At 38.5% G+C, this 23,577-nt stretch overlaps 1 protein-coding gene across 7 annotated transcripts in view; it reads left to right on the top strand.

Annotated features, from left to right (window-relative positions):
• The window catches only part of ptprz1a (protein tyrosine phosphatase receptor type Z1a), a 92,947-nt gene that overhangs the window by 52,317 nt on the left and 17,053 nt on the right, over positions 1–23,577 (top strand). For 4 of the 7 annotated variants that reach the window (XM_037767388.1, XM_037767387.1, XM_037767393.1 and 1 more), the window contains exons 8-14: positions 475–625; positions 5,099–5,283; positions 6,130–6,256; positions 9,649–9,689; positions 9,789–12,135; positions 15,847–15,985; positions 22,841–22,929. In XM_037767388.1, the coding sequence (XP_037623316.1) occupies positions 475–625; positions 5,099–5,283; positions 6,130–6,256; positions 9,649–9,689; positions 9,789–12,135; positions 15,847–15,985; positions 22,841–22,929 (3,079 nt within the window). The remainder of the gene's footprint in view (positions 1–474; positions 626–5,098; positions 5,284–6,129; positions 6,257–9,648; positions 9,690–9,788; positions 12,136–15,846; positions 15,986–22,840; positions 22,930–23,577) is intronic. The other 3 variants (XM_037767392.1, XM_037767394.1, XM_037767391.1) reach the window with 2 other exon arrangements.

Raw genomic sequence — 23,577 nt, 5'->3', positions numbered from 1 at the left:
TTCTTCTATTGTGTATTTGTGTGTTTGTATTGGATAAACAGATTAATATGAGTTCAAATAGTATTCAAACATTTGTGTTTGAGTTAAATTACTTGTCAGTTTGTTGTTGCAGATTAGAGAACTAATTGATTTAGTGCTGGACATGATTAGTACATTAATCCATTTACAGAAAATTATTTGACAACAATAACCAATTAATTGCTTTATTTATTTATCAATCAAAAACTCTGAACATTCTCTGGTTGCAGCTTCTCTAATGTGAGGATTTGCCGCTTTTCTCTGTTTTATATCGCTGCAAACTTTGGTAAATCTTTGGGTTTTGAACAAGACATTTGAAGATGTTACTCTGGATTCTGAAAAAATTGGGTTGGACACTTTTTGCCGTATTTTCTGCCAAGCACAACCACCATCAGAGTGACTGCAGGAGCATCATGGTGGAGCTGACGGTGCTGACGCTGTTTTGTTATGTTGCAGCTGGAGATGTTCTGCGAGGTGATGACGATGGAGCAGGCCGGATATGTGATGCTGATGGACTACCTGCAGAACAACTACAGGGAGCAGCAGGAGCAGTTCATGGGTCAGGTGTTCTCCTCCTACACCGGCACCGAGGAGGTCCTCACACCAGGTACGCATCCCATATATTATATCACAGTCTGCAAGTGCCAGGTTGTCATGGCTGTTTTGAAAAGTTGACCTGTTCGTGCGTTCAGGGTCCCTGTGACATTCTACGTTCAAGAGCTGCCTGATAACCAGCAACCTTTTCATCGGAAGAAACAAATTTGTTTTATCATTTTGATAAAATCCAGTTTTGTCGATTCTTGTCTGACTTAGCTTTTTCAACGACAGCAGCTCACAAACATCTGACTGTCCCTGAATGCACCATTGAAGAGGGTCCACCCACTCCGCGTCGGGGTGCAGCATCGCCCTGAAGGGGTTTATTTCACAACAATGACCTGCTAGCTGTACATTATCCCACTTATTACACTGCTACCTACTTAAGAAATCAATAACTTGACACAAAAACGGTCCACCAGAGTCCGACATCAGAACTGCATCCATAGCAATGGTCTGTTATTCATGGCAACAGTCTGCTATAAAGAAATAACAGACCGTAGAACGCTGTGATTGACCAATCAGAATCGAGTATTGAGAATTCTCACCTGCCTGGTTCTAGACCCCAGCGACTACGTTTACATGCACAAAATATTCAGTTTTTTTGCCCTTATTCTGATAAAAGACAATATTCCTATTAAACTGTTTACATGGCTAATGAAAATGAATATTCCACCAATATTCCCGTTTACATGCAGCCTCAGATTAACATAACCAGTGGTGGACTTGTTGTACCATGCGAACACAGCCTCCCTCTTTCATTCCTTCAACCACCTTCTTGAAAAGGTCGGCGTTGTGATATTTGCACTTATCCAAAAACCTGTAGATATCCAAGTCTTTCATAATGTTTAAAAGTAGGTGTGTTTCTCCTTCCGACCAGAAATATGGTCTTTTCTTTTGGGCATTCATCTCTGCAAACTGTTGGCTAGTTGGTTTGTGTACAATGCACAGAGCTTGGACGTAAACAGGCAAGAGACCGTGTGTCACAAACGTAAAAATGCATATTGTGAATGAGCTGTATACATGTCCAAAGAATGCTCCTAGATCCTGAATAATATCAGCATATCCCACATGTTTTAATCAGAATAAGAACTAATTCAGAATATCCAAAAGGAATATGCTGTTAACATGACCCATATCAAATTCACAATATCGTCATGTTCGGTATATGAGTGTGCATGTAAACGTAGTCAGTGTGAGCCCGAGTATGAAGGAATCCCAGGTTAATGCTCATTAAATCACGTCTAAATGAATCAGAGACAATTGGATCATGAAAGATGTGTTAGAAAATGACAGAGGGACAAGAATAGAACTCCAGTGACCCAAATAAAATCCCAGTGACAGCGGGAGGAGGTCAACTTTGATTTTCACGCTAGTTGTATTGGATAATTAGTAATGAGGTGGTATTGATCGGTGGTTTTTGGGAGGGCTTGTTCTGGCAGTAGAGACCAGGACATCGTTTGGTGATACAGTCTCTGTATACAGCTCAGACCCTTCACTGTCAAAAGTCACCTCTAAATGTTTAAGTTGATTTGTGTCGTCCTTCGATGCAATTACACTCTCAGATTTCACTGTATATATTTACATATTTATTCTGTCTTTTTATATTATTACTATATTATACACTAACAAGTGGTGGAACGTAACTAAATACATTTACTCAAGTATAGTACTGCACTTAAGTTCAATTTTGAGGTACTTGTACTTTACGTGAGTATTTCCATTTTTTACTCAGAGGTAAATATTGTACTTTTTACTCCACTACAATTATTTGAAAATGAATTTAGTTACTTTCCAGATTCAGATTATTAATACAGAATATAATCAACTAATAATTTATGAGATATTATTATAGATTAAACTACCAATAATATAATGTGTAATATTCTGAAATGGGCCATTTTGCATAATGAGTACTTTTTTGTTAATACTTTTGAACTTTTACTTAATTTTATTTTGAATGTAGGACTTTTACATATATCAGAGCAGCATTGCTACTTTTCCTTAAGTAAAAGATCTGAGTACTTCTTAAGAACTTTATTTATTACTTAATGTGTGAGCCAAATGAGTTCTCTGTGTTTCTTCTTCTTTTTAAGATTATTTATTCTTGTTTTTATTGTGTCGGTGGTGTAATTGTTGTAGTGATAATAGTAATATAAGTAACTGTAGTGGAAAAAGTGGCAGCAGCAGAAGCCATTAGCAACAATAGGTTCATTAAATAGTAAATAAAAGTCTTATTGAGGCTTTCTAAATCCTTTCTGTCGTCTGATCCTTTTTTAAGGTCCCTAAATTATCACAAATTGTCAGATTAAAATGTGAATACACAGCTTACTGTATATGAAACACTTTATGACTCTGTATGAGGGAACACCAAAATCTCCTTTATTTTTGTAAATGGAACAATCCAGCTTGGAAACAAAAGGTAAAAAACGGGATTAACCACCATCAACAGTACTGATTTATGGTCGGCAACTTTGTGGAAAATTCTCTTTTGGCTTCACCGTTCACAGCATAGATTAAAGTCATTTCATTTATAAAAAGAGAGTCTAGATCTTCAGTTCAGTTGTGTGAAAGAGGCATCTGTGTGTAAGGAAATAATTTCTAATAATGTTTAAATGTCCTTGTGTAGACTATAGTATGACTACCTCTCATGCACTTTTTAAATATATGTCTGTATTTGAGGATTAACTGAAGTTTCTTAGCCCAGCTGACGTGATTTCTGTCAGATTTTGGCCTTCACTTGATTTTATGGTGCTATTTTAATTCTGATTATTTATCAGCACTGCTGAAGATCAAAGTGTCAGAGATGTAACTTTGGTAGAAAACTACAGTGAACAAGTCAACAGGTGAATAAATGCTCCTGTGAGGTTTATACATGTGTTCTTCTGGCTCTCTCTGCCCTCTAGTGGCTCACTGTCTTTGTCACTGCTAGTATTTTCCTGGGTGGGAACATACATCCCTGAGTAAACTGAGCAGTTTTGCACATGTATGTATGTACACCACAGATTTTATTACCACTAAAGCATCTCTGACACGTAGACGTGACGTTTCCACTTTGATCCGTCAGAGAGGATAAAGGTCAGAGGTTACTGAGAGCTCAGATCCATTAGAGGAGGAAATGTGTCATTGTTTATCTAGATGGAGCCTCCTCCCGTCTATTGTCATCCATCCTCAGACCCTTTTAATCTGATATAATCCAGACCTCAGAGTGTCTGTCATCTGCATTATCTCTGCTCCTCTAATCTCAACTCTGACCCACAATCATTGTCAGGGTGCAGGAGACTCTTAAAAACATGGGAAGGAACATTAAGAGCCTCCATCAACCTAATTTCACTTCTAATTGTTTGGTTTTCTGAATCAATATATACTTTTCTAATTAATTAATTATTCTGTATTTAGATCTCTATGAATTACCCTAAAGTATCAGACAATATTCTTTGGGTCCACATAAAAAAACAAAAAAACAACAACAACATAAAACAACAAAAAATATAAATTTAAAATAAATTATAATATAAATATAAATTTTAAATAAATTATAATATAAATATACATTTTAAATAAACTATAATAAATATACATTTTAAATAAATTTAAATTTAAATAAATTATAATATTCTAATAAAAATAAACAACAACATAAACCAACAACAACAAATATATATTTAAAAGAAATTCTAATAAATATAAATTCGAAATAAAGTATAATAAATATACATTTTAATAAATTATAATATAAAAATACATTTTAAATAAAGTATAATAAATATATATATATTTTTAAATTATAATATAAATATACATTTTAAATAAAGTAGAATAAATATACATTTGAAATACTTTATAATATTTTTTATAAAAATAAACAACAACAACAACAAATATACATTTTAAATAAATTATCCTATAATTTTTCTTTACAAAAATAAAAAGCAAATGAAAAGTCTTACAGTATGAACTGAACACAGAAAAGGCAGAATAGGAAAATTATTAGCTATCATTATTATTTATTACTATTAAGGAGCTTTTGATTAGGGCTGTCCTCGACCAAAGAAATTCTTACTTGACTAACACTCGATTACGAATATGATTTTGTCGACTAACCAATTAGTTGATTTAATCAACAGTTCCGTAAAAAAACAGATTTCCTCCATAGAATCACACAAAAGCATCACTTTAAATCTGATGTTTACTACACAGAGGTATAGTGTTTCATCAGGATCAGGGCAGATCTGGATATCCAAGCCTCAGAAATGTTGTGTTATTGGATAGATCTTTTATATTCTGCAGCAATTCACCCTGAGGTCATAGTGTGTGAATATTTGTTTAATTAGGAACAATCTGTAGATAGGCCTGTTATCACAAATTGAACGTAGGATTGGGAGTGAAAGTGACGGGCCAGGATTGGCACACAAATTAGGAATTTAGAAGAGTGTTTCCCGACCCTTTTTTTCTTAACTTGTTCACGTCTGTCTCCTTCTGTCAGTGTGCAGTTCGGAGCCGGAGAACATCCAGGCGGTGCCCTACAACCTCAGCAGCCTGCTGGTGACGTGGGAGCGGCCGCGGGCAGTGTACGACGCCAGCATCGAGAAGTACTCTGTCACCTACCGACTGGCCAGCGTAGAAAACCCCGAGCGCTCTACATACCTGACCGATGGAGACCAGGATGTGGTGAGAGGGAGGGTCCACAAGTTCATAATATATCAATAACGATTTCCTCAAAGTAGTTAATGATGCATTGTGTGATCAGTCTACCACCTCCATCAGGCCTCAATTAGCAGCTGTCACCAAGTTGCTCACTGAAAATCTAAAAGTATGTCAGACATTGATCATAGAGCCTGACAAAACTTATTAAAACAGCCATAGACACTCAATAGCACATTGAGCTGTCTTTACACCAGATATTCTGTCTCACTAGTTTCTGTACAAAACCATCCAACACTTTATTAATATCCAGACGTCCGACCAAATTCAGATTCAGATTCCTTTATTTTGCATTAGATTTGTATAAGATGGAAATTTGTCTTTGGCACGGGCAACAAAAATACATAGTTAGCTTTAGTTTTTAGTTAGAAAATATTGTGATTTGGGTTAAAATAACACCAGAAGTGGCGTGACTTAAGTACGGAAGTTACTTGACAAATAAATCAACGTTGACTTTTGGTTTCACACGGGACACGAACAGCGATCTCCTGGGTGAAAGTCCAGTGTTTTCTGACCTCGATCTCCTCCCTACAGTTATTGTTTATCAGACCCAGGCCTCGCCGCACCTCTCACCAATACGTTGTTCGGAAACCCGCCTATTGTTGCATTGAAGAATGTTTAGACGGTTTTGTAAACAGTCCCTGCTCTCCACTGCTTTACCACATGACAATAAAGTAACTTAAGTTCCTTTAAAACTGATGCTTATAGAAATGAACTCAACTGTCTTGAAGGAAATCAACGTAAAATTGATGGTGTTATTGGGAAAATAATATGGTTCTTCAAAACTGTTGTCATTCCTTCTCCCTCCACCAGGGGGCGATACTCGATGACCTGTTAGCCAACACCAGCTACGTGGTCCAGGTGGTGGCGGTCTGCACCAACGGTCTGTACGGACGTCCGAGCGACCTGCTGACGGTCGCAATGCCCGTCGACGACCCCGGTAAGAGCGACCGTGCCCGAGACCGAGCGTAGAGTTCGGCAGATGAACTGTACAGATATTTCTCTTTACGCTGCAATATTTCTCTTCTTTTTCTTTTTCTTATTTTTTTAAAGTAAAGTTTAAATACAGAAAAATTGTTCTCTGGCTTCTTAGAGCAGAGCAGTATGACTGAAAACCTAAGAACGAAAGAGTAGAGGAAGACAAAACTATGGAAGCCCATTCCCGACAGAAAAAAAAGAAGATAAAACAAGAATAAAGTCAAAATTATGATTTACTAAGTGTAAATTATGACTTTATAAAGTAGAAATTATAACTTAGTAAGTACAATTAATTATTTTTTTAAATAAAAATTGCAACATTTTAACTTGATTTATGCTATCTAATAATTTTGATTTAATATCTCAAAATAAATGTATTATAATATATAAGTATTTTATGAAAGTATTTCAGAACTATCTCATACTTATGGCTTACTATCTAACACGTTTTTTTAAAGGCTTTGTAAATCAAAATTTTTATATCTTATAAATTCAGTCAAAATTTGGATTTATAATCTCAAAATTGTGACTTAAAATGGCTAAAATACTTCACGTAGTATCTTGTTTTTAAGTCAGAATTTTGACTTACATGAGTATTTTCACTCATTTCCCTCCTTACATTTCTTAATTTTTTTCTTTTCCTGTCAGAGATGGGCTTCTATATATATATATATATATATATATATATATATATATATATATATATATATATAAAAAAACAGTAATAACAAAAGGCTTTTAACACCTAGACAATCTTTAACACAAAGACTGTAGCCATGAGGAGACTGCTAGCTAATATCAAAAGTGAAAAATAGACTTACAATTACTTAGTTATGAAACAACAAATTTACAGGAGTGATTTCTGATATGGTTTAGTTTTAGTGGTGCAGTGAAATTCACTTCTTCTACTTGTTCTCCTTTACTGGTCTTATGTTTTATCACCAGACACATTTCTTTTCTTTTAGAAACATTTCCATCCTCTCACTCATCCTCCCTCTGAACCCTGAATGAGACGGCTGATAGATTTTTCTTTACTTCACTCTTCACCCTCCCTTCCCTTCACTCTGGGGTATATATTTAGAGTGTTCACACATATGCACTGCTGTTGTTTGACTCGTCTTTTTCTATGTGTTTCACAAGTTTCTCTGTGTACTCTGCTTTCTCTATATATTTCTAAGATGAAAGAACATGCTTGGTTTTTGGGGTCAAGGTGTATTTTCCAAAGTCGCCATCTTTGTTTTGTTTTCATTGCTTGGCGTCCTTTTCCTTCTGCCTCTCACAGTAAGAGAAATGTTTGCATGTGTGCAGCAGCATTTTGTGTAACATGAAAGATAATCATAGTAACTTTGTATTTCAACTGAACTTTATATTAAATAAACTAATATGTCTTGTGACAAAGAAAAGAAAATAACCTGCATCCTATTTCAGTGTCAGCTTGCATGAATGGGTGTTATTCTGCAACATCTAGTAGGTTTACGAGACTGGGGTATTTGTGACACTATTGTTTGTTTGTGCTAACATTTCCTATCTGCACCTAAAAATATTGCAACTGTTGCCATATACTCCACAAAAGTCCAAGTACAAGATTGCATGATGGCAGCTAACAAAGGCTTTTGCTATTTAGAGTGGTCATAAAGATACGTAAGTTTAGTGCTACAACAGCTCGACTAACTCAACATCAACGCTAGCTAGGACTACCGCTGTAATTATTAGCCAATTAAACCATTAGTTGATCAAAAGAAAATTAAATCTATGATATTGTTGATTGATTAATACATATTTAAATAGTCAAATTATATAATATATATATATTTCAGCTTCATAAATCTGCATATTTTTGCTTGTTTTTATGTTTTATATCAAGATATCACTGTTTATTTTTATGTCAAAATATATATTTGTTTTTTTGTCTTTTTATTGTTGGTTAGACAAAATAATCAATATAAAAACATCACATTATGTTCTGGTAACTATTTTTGACAACTTTTTATCATAAATACGTCATAGGTAAATTACAACTAAGCCATAGATTTATCAATATAGCATATCAAATCAATACTTTAGCCCTTGCATTATCAATAATAATCATATCTGTCTCTTAAATTGTGATTCGTTTATACATTTCCTTTAGGTTTCTTATTGTAGTTATTAGCATAATTTTTGCAGGGGCTAACAACAAGTTACTTAATATTAGATTGTTACTCAGCATTCTAATTTGAATATTACTTGTAAGTTGATAGAATTGATTACAATATTTTCACATAATTTTTTTTATAATTGACTGAAACTTATTATTTAACTATCTGTTGATCAACTAATCAATGAATTAACTAATAATGTGAACAATAAACCAAGTGCTTTTCCTGTCATTTTGATTTTATTCATCAAATATACCTCAACACTATCTTTGCATTGATTAATATAAGTTATTTAGCTACCAAAACCTGAGTAATCTCCCTCAAACCCGGTTCATTAAACTTGTAAAACCTCACCTCATGCTTCACAAACCAGTTTGATCTGGTCTCCATGATGTGTGACTTAGCCTCAGACAGGTAAGAGCCACACCACCACCTGCCCCCTGACATGCCCGCTGTGTGCTGTGCGTTTCGGCTCGGTCAACATATGTGGTATTTGCAAATAACTCTTTTTGTGAGTTTGTTTTATCCCCTGGTTTGGTTTGAATACCAAAAAGGTTAAAACAATCAGAGGAAGCAGCTGAGAGTTGTCAGTTCAAATTCATTTCTTGGCTCGTTTGGTTTCACAAGGGGGATGAAACAGACAAATGATTAATTGCAAATGCTTTTTGTTCAAGGTTTTCTGTGTTTGCTTGTGTCTTTGGGGGAATCCATGCATGAAAGTCCCAATGTGTCTGATATGCTGCATGTTTGTGTTGTGTTTATCATGAAGCCAACATACTGCTTGAAGTGATGTGTACAACCTTTCCCTCCTTTACATTTTCTCCCATTGTCATTTCACATATTTACATCCATCACCTGCAACACATTCATATTCAGATTTCATTATTGAGAGTATCCAGAGTTTTTAAAGTTTAGAGTAAACAAAACTGAACTGAAAGTTTATTTTTTAATTTTTCTGAAACATCCAGAATCAAACCGTCCCAGGGTTTTCAAATTGTTTTACCCTTTGTCACACCTTTGTCTCTGCTTTTTGTTCATTTTCAACCTCAGGAAATTAACAATTAAACAATTAAATACAACTCAGACAAATGTATAGATCAAAGTAGGGAAGAGTTAAATTGTGTATTCCATGAGTTTGACATTTTCTAAAAATTATTTCAGTTCTTGTTTTGACTTACTTTGTGTAACTAATGATGCAACCTGTGCCTTTTTCCAGAAAATGCACTGGATCCAGATTCAGATGAATTTGACGAAGAGGTAAGGAAATCTTTGATTTTTCTTCAAACACTGCAGGTCATTGTTTAGTTCAAACTATCACTGTTATTTATCGCTGTCCATAAACTCTCTCACCAACAGGACAAAGAACCCATCATGCCTTGGAATGAACCAGTCCAAACCGAGGATTACGATCCGGCCTGGACACCTACAAACTCACCGAGGACCACGACTTCTGGATCACCTCTTTTACCTCTACCTGGCATCAAAACCACAACGGCAGAATCTGGTCGGAGGAAAACCACCACTGATCCGGTTCCCCCGGTCAGATCCACCCAGGATGGTCAAGTCCTGAGCCAGTCTGAAGAGACAGCACACCGCAGTACCACCACACGTCCACCAGAGGTCCCCCTAACACCAAAAACCAGGAAAGATGCTGACTCCAGTGGCAATGCTGCCTTTTACTCAACAACAACAACAACCAAGGAAGCCTTCATTTCTACTTCCACTACTCCTGTATACTCCAATGCAAAGACAGATGACGTTCTTGGAGGTATCAGTCCGAAAGACACCTCTGAAAAAACAAAAGGTGTTGTTAGTACCACTACTCCTACACTCACCAGTGCAAATACAAAAGGTGGTGAAGGTATTTCTTCATACAGCAGCAGCACCACCACCACGACCACACTGACGTCCCGTACTAGCGACATGAGCAGCACAACAACATCATCGTCCTTCATCCAGGCCGAGACCGACCGAGGCCTGATGCGTCCCATAAACGAAGACACCACCACTGATGGAGGTGTGTCTGCTGGACCCGGAGGTCTTCCAGTGATCCAGTCGTCGACGTCCCAGCCGTCCTCCTCGGATGAAGCTGGGCCCACAAGTCCCAGCATGCCTCATTTTTCGTCTACCGCGACCTCTGTGCGGTTGGGTGGCGTTCTCTTGCAGACCACACAGCCAATGTCCAACGGTGAGCGCCCCTCTGTCCTCCCCTCCACCTCCTCCTCTTCCTCCTCCTCCCCTCTGTGTGACACTGCGGACCCCTCCACCTGCCTGCATGACCCTCCCTCCTCGTCTTGGCCTGTGTTGTCTGCCTCCGCATCGGACTCCCAGCATGCCGCTACCGCTCCGCTGTCTAGCAAAGACCAGGCTTCTCCTTCAACCCCCACGCTCCCTGCCTCCACCCTGCCTCACCTCCCTCACCCCTCACACCCCCTGTCAGGTTGGGACACTGACCCTGTGTTCCCTGGCGTAGATGATAATGATAGCGATGGTGATTTGTTGTCTGGGTCTTCATCTTCGTCGGTCTCTTCAGGTGACCCCTCAGGTGACTTCTCAGTGTTTAGCGATACCCCTCCTCTCCAAACGGTGCCGGATCCGTCTGGCACCACCGCCGCCGAGCCGTCTGAATCCTCCTGGGATCCGTCACTCTCAACTCTGTCTCTCAGCCCCACCCTCCAGCCTTCAGTTCTCCTCTCTAGTGACTTCACCCTCTCTGGCACAACTCCGGGCTTGTCCCGTTCTTTCTCAGTCGGGTTTGAGGATGCAAGGTACGCCACGGGGAGCACAATAGAGTCTTTTCTCCCAGAGGTCAGCGGTGATGGGTTTCCATTAGCTAGCGACGTGGAGCCCATGTGCGGCTGTTCTCTGGAGCCGTCGGCGTCCTCATCCTGGTTGCATGCCTCTCCTCATGTACCTCTGCCGTCCTCAGCCTGGAACTCTGCTAGCTTAGAGCTGTACTCTAGCGTGGGCTTCCCTTCTGCCTCTGGTGTTGGTATAGACGGTCTTCTACACTCTCTCTCTGTGGCGGGTTCTGATGGTCTGTCCTTAGACCAGCCTCTGCAATCCCATAGCGCTATATCTCCCTCATCGTCCTCTTCACACTCCCTCCTTCTCCAAGTCACCCATAGTGACCTGGCCGTTTCTGTTGCAGCCACAGCGTCTGGCGTCGGGGATCCCTGGTTCTCGGCATCAGATGGGAACTCCGCCCTACAAACCTCTTCCCTCCCTTCCTCACCCACAGCATCCCCCGTCACCCCCACCTCAGAAGGACAGGCGTTAGACACTAGCAGCAGTGCCTCCGGCTCGGCCCTGTTCCCTGACATCCAGGAGGGCGTAGATCAGGAGTGGGACAGGGTTCAAACCTCGTCCTCCGGAGAGATCGCGTTCCCTTATTCAACCAAAGTCACTAACACCGTTCCCCCGTCTTTGACCTCTGAGTCCGGCCAGTCCCCCGATGATTTGGAGGAACGCTCCTCAGCGTTCTATTTTGAAAGCGAGAGCGGCAGTGCCATCACCTCGGAGGTAGGAGGCACAGCGACGCCAACCATTCCTGCGGTAACCTCGGCTTCACCCTGGTCGCTGGGCGGAGAGGAGGAGAGCGGCTCGGGGCAGGGTGACGGCCTGTACGACAACGAGACGTCCTCTGACTTCAGTATCTCCGAGCGCACAGAAAGAGAATCGGAGGAAGAGCAGCCAGTCGAAGGTAAAAAAGCCGTCCGTGTGGGGAAAACACTGCATTTCACCTGCAAAATCCCAGGAAGAGTTCTGGACATCAAACAGATGACTAATCCACCATCTATCAACAACAAAGCTACATTTCATTTTTTTTTCATTTTTATCTGTGAAAGCGAGAAAATTCATGCATGCAAGGTAAAACATCACTCGTAACAGTCACCAAACAGGATCCAATTACCTGGATGGACGTACCATCACTATCTTCATCATCATTTGAGATCATCAATTTTAGTACTAGCCATCCATCCATTTTCTAAACCACCTATACAGTTCAGGGTTGTGAAGCGCTGGAGCCTATCCCAGCATGCATTTGCTAAGAGGTCTGGTAGGGCACCCAAGGAAGTCAGATGCTGTAGAAACAAAGAAGAAGCGCATCTGTTTCCTCTTATGAACTAAATCCATCCATCTACGTATTCAGTGAACATGTGTGATTAGTTTCGTTAAAAACCTTTAGCTGCTTCAGTGCATTGATTAACAATACATTCACTTCTATTAATCCCCTCAATTAATGATTACAGTAATACAGAGATTAAAGGTAGTGTGAATCATTTGAATGTTAAATGAGAGGATCAAATCTACTACATGCTGTACTATAGATCAGTGGTTCTCAACCCGGGGGTCAAGATCCCCAGCAGGGTCGCGAGATAATTTCTGGGGGTCGCCAAACCTTCTGTTTTCATCCATCATCCTCGACCTCCACCCCTTATGGCGTTTCACACTGTCTATACTACAGTGCCTGACTTCTGCTTCTACTCCTGTCATACTTACTACGGTCTCTAGAGGTCGCTGTCGTGTTCTTTTATACCTTCTTTCGGTGATCTACCATGTGAATAGATGATAAAACCTATAGAGGGTGTAGTAGGCCCCTATTGACCCACATCTATGGGGCTTTTAGCGACTGATAACGCCTATTTAATAGCCTGACAACAGTCTAATCGGCTGCACCAATGGCTGCCTGGAAGGTAGGAAATCTGAAAACTGATTATTTTGGGCTAAAACAGGTAAAAAAAACTCCAATATGGTCCTTTAAAATATTCCCAATGTATTTCCATATCAGTGCCCCTGACATTGTGACAGCCAGATGTACAATAACAAGAACTCCATCTTCATCATTTAGTTCAACTCAATCATTTTATTTAAAATCACTCAGTGGGAACTTTGAGTGGGAAGTTTTGTGTCCTTAATTCTCATCAGATCTTCTTTTGAATCAGTTTGTCTCTTCAGTTTCTGCACCAAAACGAATAACCTTTTCCATCTTCTCCCCGGGCCTTTTCTTTTCCTTTTGCCCATTATCACCACCAGTGTGTCCAGGGTTTTTGAGAGGCAGACAAAAATGTGTTGGATGGATGATTGGATGAATGAATGGGTTTTACTCTGAGGGTGCAAAGAGTAGAAAGCGCACAATGGGCGCTTTATGAACTAGTCAACAGGGCTGACACAGCCATTCACGGCTGAACTGAGTCAGTTTGTTCAGAAGAGGTAAGTTCTGACAAACAGCCTCCCAGTCAAGGTTAATCCATACTAGTGTTCTCCTTACTGGTTATCACAAAGGGAGGATTCAGCAGCATCAGCTCAGTGAGGTCAGGTTCAGCCATCAGGTTTTCTTTTCACGTTATTCAAAGTTACAATAATGCCGCTTGATTGACCCCAGCTCAGCTTTGCTTGTGCCTTGCTGCAGTTTGATGAATAATCTTCTCGCTTGATCTGTGATGGACTTTTGATTATGAGCCTTTGTGCCTCTCTGTGTTTCTTTCAAGAGGTTTGACAGGTTTGAATGTGATGAGTTTAGTGTTAGTGCAGTTGGTGGGTGAATGTGAATGTCATGTTTCATTGCTGGGCTGTTAATACAGTTCATGTTACTTTCTGAAGTAGATATTAGATATTGGAGAATGTTGGAGTTTTTAGTTCTGCAAATAGTTCAAGGAGGCCAAGCTGCTCTGGAGGCAAAAATGAGCTCATCAGTTGAATTAAACATCCTCTTAGGTCGTCCTGTTGCATCTCACATGTTTTGGTGTTTGGTCTCAAGTTGTTGGGAACACCGCTAAATTTTGGGCCGAGGACACGTATGGAAAGAAAATCAGGAAATGGAAAAGTACTGTATTAACAGTATGGTAGCAGAATACTTTGATTTTTCTCCATGGTTTATTGGACGTGGAGCGTGAAAACCCTATTCATTAAAAGCCCTTACATACTGTAGCCTTAATATAAATCTGTAATCATATAAGAGACTTGCTAGGTCTTTGAGCTAGAGTCCCCCACATGTAGGTATACTATGGGCATACAAAATTAAACGTGCAAATTCAGCCTTTGATTGAAATTCAGCCTAATTCTCCTGTAGATTTCCCTCTATATTATCACTCTTACAGGATAATTCCAGTTCATTACAACTCAAGTCTTATTTTAGTAGTTTTGTCCATCAATCATAACATTGTATTACCAAATGTATGTATGGGATCTGGGAATATGGTGACATCAATCTTTCAGCCAAGAAATGTGGGTATGTAATCTGTCAGATGAAATGTGTTTAGGTTTCGTAGGTAAAAGAAACATAGATGAGGATTTTTTGAACAGACTTCATTGTGAAGCTTAATGGAATATGCCAACAAGTAAGTAAGGAAACTGGTCTTATGACACTGAGCACTCTGTTACTGAAATACTACAAATATCATTAATGCCATAGTCAGTAATGGGCAGAAAAATAAGTCATTAATGTTTGGTTTGTCACATATTTGGTTATTCCCTTTAAGTTGTCAGTTGAAGTAATATACTACAGTGATTCCCAACCAGGAGCATTTTTGCAATTGGCAGGAGGTTCTTGTAAAGATTGTGGAGTAGCTCAAGTAATTTAACAAAGTAAGAAATTATGATTTCATTGGGAAAAAATCCAATAATGTTAGTAAGCGATCAGGGATGTCTAAACAGTAGGTTAGGATTTAAGTGGTTAAATAAATAAATAAATAAATAAATAAAGCTAAATGAAATGGATACATGGTTGAAAATGGTGAAAACGCTAACACAGTAATGGTTAAATGGCTGAAAATGGTAAAATAAATCAATAGATAAATGGCTGAAAATTGTGAAAAAAACTAAAAGTAATAGATAAGTCTGTAAAAATGGTAAAAAAAAATAAATAAATTAGTAACTAAATAAATAAAAATGAAAAATAAAAGAAAGACATGGATACATGGCTGAAAAATGTGAAAAAGGTAGTACGAATAGTAATGAATAAAGGGCTGAAAATGGTCAAAAAACTAAAAGTAATAAACAAATGCTAACAGTAGCAATAAGCAGTTGGAATAGTTAGCTGAAAGTAATGGATAAATGGTTGAAATGTCCAACGTCTGCCTCTCCAAGTGGTAATAGTGCGAATGCAAACTTGATCAAACTGACCTAAACATTGACAGTTCAATTGTATGAAGAACATATTGTGACACTTTTACATATTTAATAGTGTTAACTAACATCCAGTTTATAATACTTTTTTTTTATAGTACACATACTATATGTTACTTTGGCTCTGCTGACGGGTTAATAGATTACATTGGTTCAACCAGAGCAGCTTATCCTCTGAGAAACGCAGTAATAGTAAACCTCCAGTATGCAACAGGTGATCGCTCTGACTTCTTCTCTCACCCTGCAGTAACTTTAATTTCTATCCACCTCCGTTCTTTCTCTCCAGAAGCCAGTAACAGCAGCCATGAGTCGAGAGTCGGTTCGATCCTGGACAGAGAGGGGAAGGCTGTGGTTCCCCTGGCCGTCATCTCCACCCTCACCGTCCTCGGCCTGATCGTCCTCATTGGTATCCTCATCTACTGGAGGTCAGTGCTGCGTCTATTTGATGGTTTTGGCCTTTAGAGGGCAGAAGAAGTCCACAGTAAGCTGCCAGAAACCCAGTACTGACAAATTATTGTCTCATCATAGTATTATGGTAAGATACTGGCATCATATGAAACCACAAAAACCTAAGGAATCTATTGGTACCAACAAGGTTATACTAGCTTATCATGAAGGAGGTTAAATAACGCTCCAAACTTGCGCTAAATTTTGGTGAGGAAAAACTGTCATGGACATTTTCAAAGGGCTCTCTTGACCTCTGACCTCCAGATATGTGAATGAAAATGGGTTCTATGAGTACCCACAAGTCTCCCCTTTAAAGACATGCCCACTTTATGATAATCACATGCAGTTTGGGGCAAGTCATAGTCAAGTCAGCACACTGACACACTGACAGCTGTTGTTGCCTGTTGGGCTGAAGTTTGCCATGTTATGATTTGAGCATATGTTTTATGCTAAATGCAGTACCTGTGAGGGTTTCTGGACAATATTTGTCATTGTTTTGTGTTGTTAATTGATTTCCATTAATAAATATATACATACATTTGCATAAAGCAGCTTATAAATTATTTGCCAGATCTCCCTTTGAGGTACATTTTGAACAGATAAAAAATTATCACGATTAATGTCGTTTAACTATGGACATTCATGCTATTAATCGCTATTAAATCATTTAATTGATTGACAGCCCTAATAAAAATAAATGTAATATCACCAAAAATTATAATACATTCAGACATCACCTCTTCAAGAAAGTCCCAATCAAATCCTCAAATTCAAAGCTTGTTGAGTCCTGCAGCAAAAACATCCTGTTTTCATCATTGATTTCAGTCTGTATAGGTGTCAATAATCTATCCAGTGTTTTTCAAAACACACACACACACACACACACACACACACACACACACACGGCCTCTTCAACTCCCCCTGCCCTTCAACCCCATCATATCTCTATAATATGGGGGAGGGGAAGTGAAGTGGGGACTTTAGGCAGAATACTCTCAAATTTGTCTGAGAAGCTGAATCTCTTCAAACAGCTCAGTGTGTGTATGTGTGTGTGTGTGTGTGTGTGTTTGTGTGTGTGTGTGTGTGTGTGTATGTGTGTGTGTTTGTTCACCAGCAGCTCCTTCACAAACAATACCTTCTGTGTTGTACTGTTGATGCGGCTGCTGGCGGGCTGAATGAAGCCTTACAGCCGCCGCCGCTCACTTTTGAGTGTTTTTCTTTTTATTCCTCTCTGTTGACCTTGAAAGATGCTGTTTTTCGTTTTTTATTGACACTCATTGGAACACTGGATTTGGAGCAAACTTTCTTTGAGAATGGTTCAAAAGTAATTTTTTCTTTGGTGTAAAACCCCCAACATTTATTTTCTTCTTGTGCTGAAAACATCCGTGGCCGTGCAGTAGGAATAAAACCCTGCTTCCCACTCAGACCGTGAAATAACCAACTTCAGAAATCCGATCAAGGACACGCTGTCAAACGCAGTGTAAACACTCTTAGTAATATTTTGTACATTTCTCATCTGCTGTGCCGGAGACTCAACATATTGTTCTTGTTTTGCGCTCTACTTGTTGTTGTATCTCCAAGATTGAGCAGTTCTAAGCTGGTAATAATCTGGGGAGCAGGGGGATTAATCCTCGTTGAAGGATGTACCTTGGCTGCAGCGCTGCGAGCGTCCACTCAGCTCAGAGGGTCGGGGGATAGAAAAGGACATCCGCCTGATTATGTCGGACAGGAGGAAACGTGTCAGCGTCTTGTAGGGCGAGCGGCAGGAGGCCAAACTGCGCTAATCCTGCTGGTGTCGTGTCTCTTTTCACTCCCTCCTGACAACACGGTGCTCATTTGGACACTGCTGCTGTGCATTTGAGGTCAAGCAGTTTGAGGGGATTTTGGTCGACTTTACAAGTTTACAACATGCTGAGAGATACACAACAAATTAGCATGTAGCTGAATAGTTTTTAAAGGCATCCGATCAATTCTAACTTTATTTATGTGGCAGCTTTTCTATCAGAGGCCAGGACCAAGAACCCCTCTGAGAAATTAGTAAAAAATATCAATAAAAGAGATTCAACACAAAGAAGCACATTAATAACAACGTTAGTAGCACAGAGATGTTCATTAATCCTAATAGAGTGTGTGGTGGCACAAATTGTGGTGGCAGTTTCTGTTAAAACAAGACACAAACCAAGGTAACAACTTGTCTTTCAGTGAATTTAATAAAAAAACATTTATTAATAAGAAAAGCATCTGCAGATGGACTCACGAGCACAGCCACCTGTTGTGGACTGTGGCAAGTGAGCCCCGAATACAAAGAGTAGTCAGTATTTATACATACTAAAGCATAACACACAGATAAATGTAAAGAAGAGAAAGATAGAAAGTGTTTCATTACGTCAGCACAGAACAGACAACAGAGCATCACAAGACATAACAAGTACTTCAGCCCTCTGTTGTTTATAGTCACAGAAGAACAAACTGTCGGGTCACTGTTTTAATGCTTATGGTGACAAGGTCTGCTAGATGTGAGGCCCTGAGATTATCTAAAGGTACAGTGTTAACTGCAGATATGAAAATTGCCAATACAAGTGATACAGGAATTAATCCTAAAACCTGGAAAAGAGTTAGCATTTTAGCACTTTCACTTACTAGGGCGGTCAATCGATTAAAATATTTTATCACGATTAATTGCATGATTGGCCAAGATTAATCGTGAATTAACTGCCCTTTATTTATCCGTTCAAAATGGAACAATCCTATAGAGTGCTCCAGGGATGACGTATTTCTGTAGGCCAACCAGGAAGTGATCATCGCCCTTGTTTCCTCGACAAAAAGCCAATGGGATTGTTCCATTGAGTTTGGATTATTGCAGAAAATAAGCTCTTTGGCAAACAAACGTTTATAATACTTACTCGTTTTGTTTAGCAAGATAATCTCCACTAACGAACACCACTTTATGATTTTTGAAGTGTAAATGCAATCGGCAGACGTATAAAGCTAACGTTAGGCTATAAACGAACTACACCACGGTCACATGAGCGCGAGTATACACAACGAGGCTGTAGAGGAGGACGAGTCAACGTGATGACGTTTAGTAGTCTCATTTAGCTGCCTTTTTTAAGACACATGAAAGCTTCAAAGTTCACGAATGGGATATTTACTGATGTATTTTATATCGTAGAACAAAACGTTAAAATCTAAAATCTTAAAATCTTCAGCTTGTGTTAACTACAGACCTTATTTCAGGCATCTAACTAAAAACCCATTCAAAAATTGACTTCCAGACGACGGAACCGGAAGTGCTAAAATGCCAACTCCTTTCTGGCTTTTAGGACTCCTGAAGCACTCTATTGGCTCTTTGTTGAGGGAACCAGGGCAATGACAACTTCCGGGTTGGCCTACAAAAATGTGTCGTCGTTGCAGCACTCTATAAAGGTTTAGATTTAACAAGAAAAAGGTTATTTCTAGAAATGTCACTTCAGATTAATTTGAATTCTTTGCACCTACAGACAAACATAGTGAATGTGTTTGTTAATGAGCAGCAGCTGTTTTCCTTTCTTAGGTTGAAGTTGTCGCTGAGCTTCTTACATAAATATAATCAGATTAAGTAGTTTCAGTCTCAGTAGATAAACAAGTAGAGAACACTAAATTGGCCAATGAACAGCAGCAGAAGTACATCTTTTGACCTACAGTCTAAACTAACGCGTCTCACAATCTGTCAGGAGACGAAGGCTGTGCCACCATGAAGAAATGTTAACAAAGTTTGAACAATGTTTGAACAAAGTGAACAAGCAGCAGCATATCTGACATTACAGCTCGAGTATGTGAAGTATGTGTGAAGCACTTTCAGAATTGCAATTCTGGATGACAGTATAGATTTGTTGAATAAAAACTAAAATATACACACATACATGTCATACTTACATGTACATACGTGTCATTTCTCTGCTCCATTTGTCTCCAGTAGGATTCAAACCTCAAACCATCTGCAGTGTTATTTCCTTAAGACCCGCTGATACAAAGTGTGATTTTTAGGGCAATTAATTTACATGTCATTTAACATATCACTCAATGAATCAACACAAATACAAGGCAAAATGTCACTTCTATTTATATTATCTTTTGTCTGTTCAGCTAATCATTAAAAGAAAAGAAACAATAATGGCAATTATCGTCTCACTTTAAAAACTCAGAAGTTCTTCAAACTCCCAACCCGTCAACACCACCGATTGGGTAGCGCCCCTCGGCATCGGAAATCGACGCACAGCGGCACCCTTTAGCGGCAGTATGTGACGAACCGGGCTTTCAACTAACTCCAATGTAAACCCACTCGCGCCGTTACACGACCGCTGTTTGTGTCCCGTGTGAAACTAAAAGTAACGTTGACTTATTTTTTCACGTACTTCATTAGTCACGTGACTCATTGGTATCGTCAATTCCGTGAGTCGCTAGTCAGTGAAGCTAACATCAATCACGGCTGTTTCCTAACCCTAACTAAGTGGTTGTGTTGCCTAAACCTAACTTCCAGTGAAAACGGAAGTTTATTTTGAAAGGACACTATGCATGTAACGAGCGTATATTGACACGCCATCCCCGGTCCGTCCAAAAGTAACGCAAGAGGGGTACCCAGTGCGTCGGTCTCCGATGCCGAGGGGCACTGACCAAGCGGCGGTATTTGACGAGTTGGGAGTGAGAATGTGTTGCAACGAAACATGTTTACTATGTATGTGGCACACGGTCAATGTGTCCTTTTGTGTTGAAAAACTGTTGAAAATAACAATAATAATTGTCTTACACTCGGTAGGTGTATATCTTTGATATGATCATTTTATTAATTTGTTCATGTAGTTATTGTTTCATTTAACAGGGACAGTGCACATTAATAAACATAAACCTTTTTTTCTGGACAGACACCTTAAATAAGAATATGAAACTGGTATTGTTATCGTTGTAACCCGCTTTACATAAAAGGGCTTTTATTCAGCCTGTTGAGCTACACAGAAATATAAACTTTGTTAGATAAATAATATATATATATATATATTTTCTACAATTCATTGATTTGAAAATGATTTTCCCATAGGGGACCAATAAAGTTATTATTATTAGTATTATTTAACTTTGTCTCTTGAACAAGTTCAAGCTGTGTTCCTTATACAAAGAGAAATAAAGGAACAGTAAAAAAAGAAAATCTGTAAAAATGAACATATTTAAGTGACAGAATTGATTGAAATCCTGATTAAACACTGACGAACTGAGCAGATTTGTGCGACATAGAAAATAAAATAAAACAAAACAGGTCTAGATGTCTGAGCAACTTGACAAATCCAGATCCAGCTTTTAGCGGTTGAATAAACACTCGTCAGACTCGCTGAGAGAATAACCGTTTGTGTTTCCTTCAAAACACGTCTTTAATCTCAGAGCTCAACCCGTTTACTGTTTTTCTTTCTTTTTTTTTTTGTCGATGATAATCCCTGATGACCATTTCTGGCCGAGACAACGCAGGTTCATCAGAGGCAATCTCATCCGTTTAAAAACTTGTCAAGGATTAACAGAACATCTTTTTTCCTGTGTTTTTGGTAAGATTACGTGTATTCTCCAAAATCTGGGCTAACGCAGAGTCACATGAAAACAAAAGCATCAACCGCCTTCCAGTTGATTCTCCAGTCTCAGATTCAGTGCAGCCTGAAGCATGGCAATAATACAGATATATACTCTGTGTGTGTTTGTGTGTGTGTATGTATATACACATATACTGTATATATAAGGGCCGTCAATCGATTCAAATATTTAATCACGATTGATCGCATATGAATCGCACATTTTTTTCCTTTTTTTTCTAAATTTTTATCTGTTCAAAGTGTACCTTAAAGGGAGATTTGTCAAGTATTTAATACCCATATCAACATGGGAGTGGGCAAATATGCTGCTTTATGCAAATGTATGTATATATTTATTATTGGAAATCAATTAACAACACAAAGCAATGTCAAATATTGTCCAGAAACCCTCACAGGTACTGCATTTAGCATAAAAAATATGCTCAAATCATAACATGGCAAACTGCAGCCCAACAGGCAACAACAGCTGTCAGTGTTTCAGTGTGCTGACTTGACTATGACTTGCCCCAAACTGCATGTGATTATCATAAAGTGGGCATGTCTGTAAAGGGGAGACTCGTGGGTACCCATAGAACCCATTTTCATTCACATATCTTGAGGTCGAGGGACCCCTTTGTAAATGGCCATGACAGTATTTCCTCGCCAAAATTTAGCACAAGTTTAGAGCGTTATTTAACCTTCTTCGCGACAAGCTAGTATAACCTGGTTGGTACCCATGGATTCCTTAGGTTTTATAGTTTCATATGATACCGGTATCTTCACTCTAGCTTTAAAACTGAGCCGCTACAACCTTCATTTTGAAAGGTGCGTTAATGCATTAAAGAAATTAGTGTACCAGTACCCTAACTCAGCAGTTGCATGACATTATCATCACGTGTCTTAGATATATTTATATTAATACGTATATCTTGTTTTATATATCCCACTTCAAATATTTTTGAATGCATTTCATCATTCATCATTCATTTCTATCTGTTTACACAGTCACATTGTGGGGACTTGCCTTCTTTTTGTGGACAAAATGCACGTCCCCTTAACGTAAATCATTACATTTATGGTGAAGACTGGGTTTAAGGTTAAGTTTAGGTTAAGGTTAGGTTTAGGCAAGTAGCAGTTATGGTAGGGTTAGGGTAAGGCTCCAGGACATTAATGTAAGTCAATGTAATGTCCTCTTAAGTGATGGAAACACAACTGTGTGTGTTTGTGTGTCTGTGTGTGCAGGACCTGTTTTCAGACGGCTCACTTCTACATCGATGAAAGCTCATCACCCAGAGTCATCGCTGCACCGTCGACTGCTGCATTAACATCTGGTACAGTAACACGCACGCACGTACGCGTGCACGCTGTTTGGGGGAATAAATAAGGGGTAAAATGTAAAGGGAAAATCTGACAGAAATAAAAAAATATATAAATGCATAAATACATAAATAAATACATTTAAAAATTAATATAAAATAAATAAAAATAAATAAAAAAAATTAATAAATAAATAAAAATTTAATGAAAATAAATACGTAAATAAATAAAAGGGAAAATAGAAAAAAATTGTAAATAAATAAGGGAATTAATACAAAGATGAATAAATAAAGAAGCAAATTAATACAGAAATAGCAATTTATTTCACAGTGTATTTTTTATATTATTTTTGATACACTTAATGACATATTTATTTATTTATTTAGCGAGTCATTTATTTATTTATTTTTCTATTTTGGCAGGTTCTGTCCTCCATAATCAGAGGCTAAAATAATCAAGGCAAATCAATGGCACTTGTTAAAAGCAACAACATTGTTCTGTAAACACAGATTTTAACACTATCAAAAAGTTATTTTGGACTAATCTTTTTCTAACAGCAAAAGGACAAAAAGAAAACCTTTTTTTTTCTTTTTACGAAAATGAAAAACCTAACTTTGACCTGAGTTTTTTTTAGAGTGCTATCAATATGGATATCAAATATA

This window comes from Sebastes umbrosus, chromosome 4 (genome assembly GCF_015220745.1).
Source record: "Sebastes umbrosus isolate fSebUmb1 chromosome 4, fSebUmb1.pri, whole genome shotgun sequence".
In the NCBI taxonomy this organism is placed as follows: domain Eukaryota; kingdom Metazoa; phylum Chordata; class Actinopteri; order Perciformes; family Sebastidae; genus Sebastes; species Sebastes umbrosus.
This window is presented reverse-complemented; position numbering and strand designations above follow the sequence as displayed.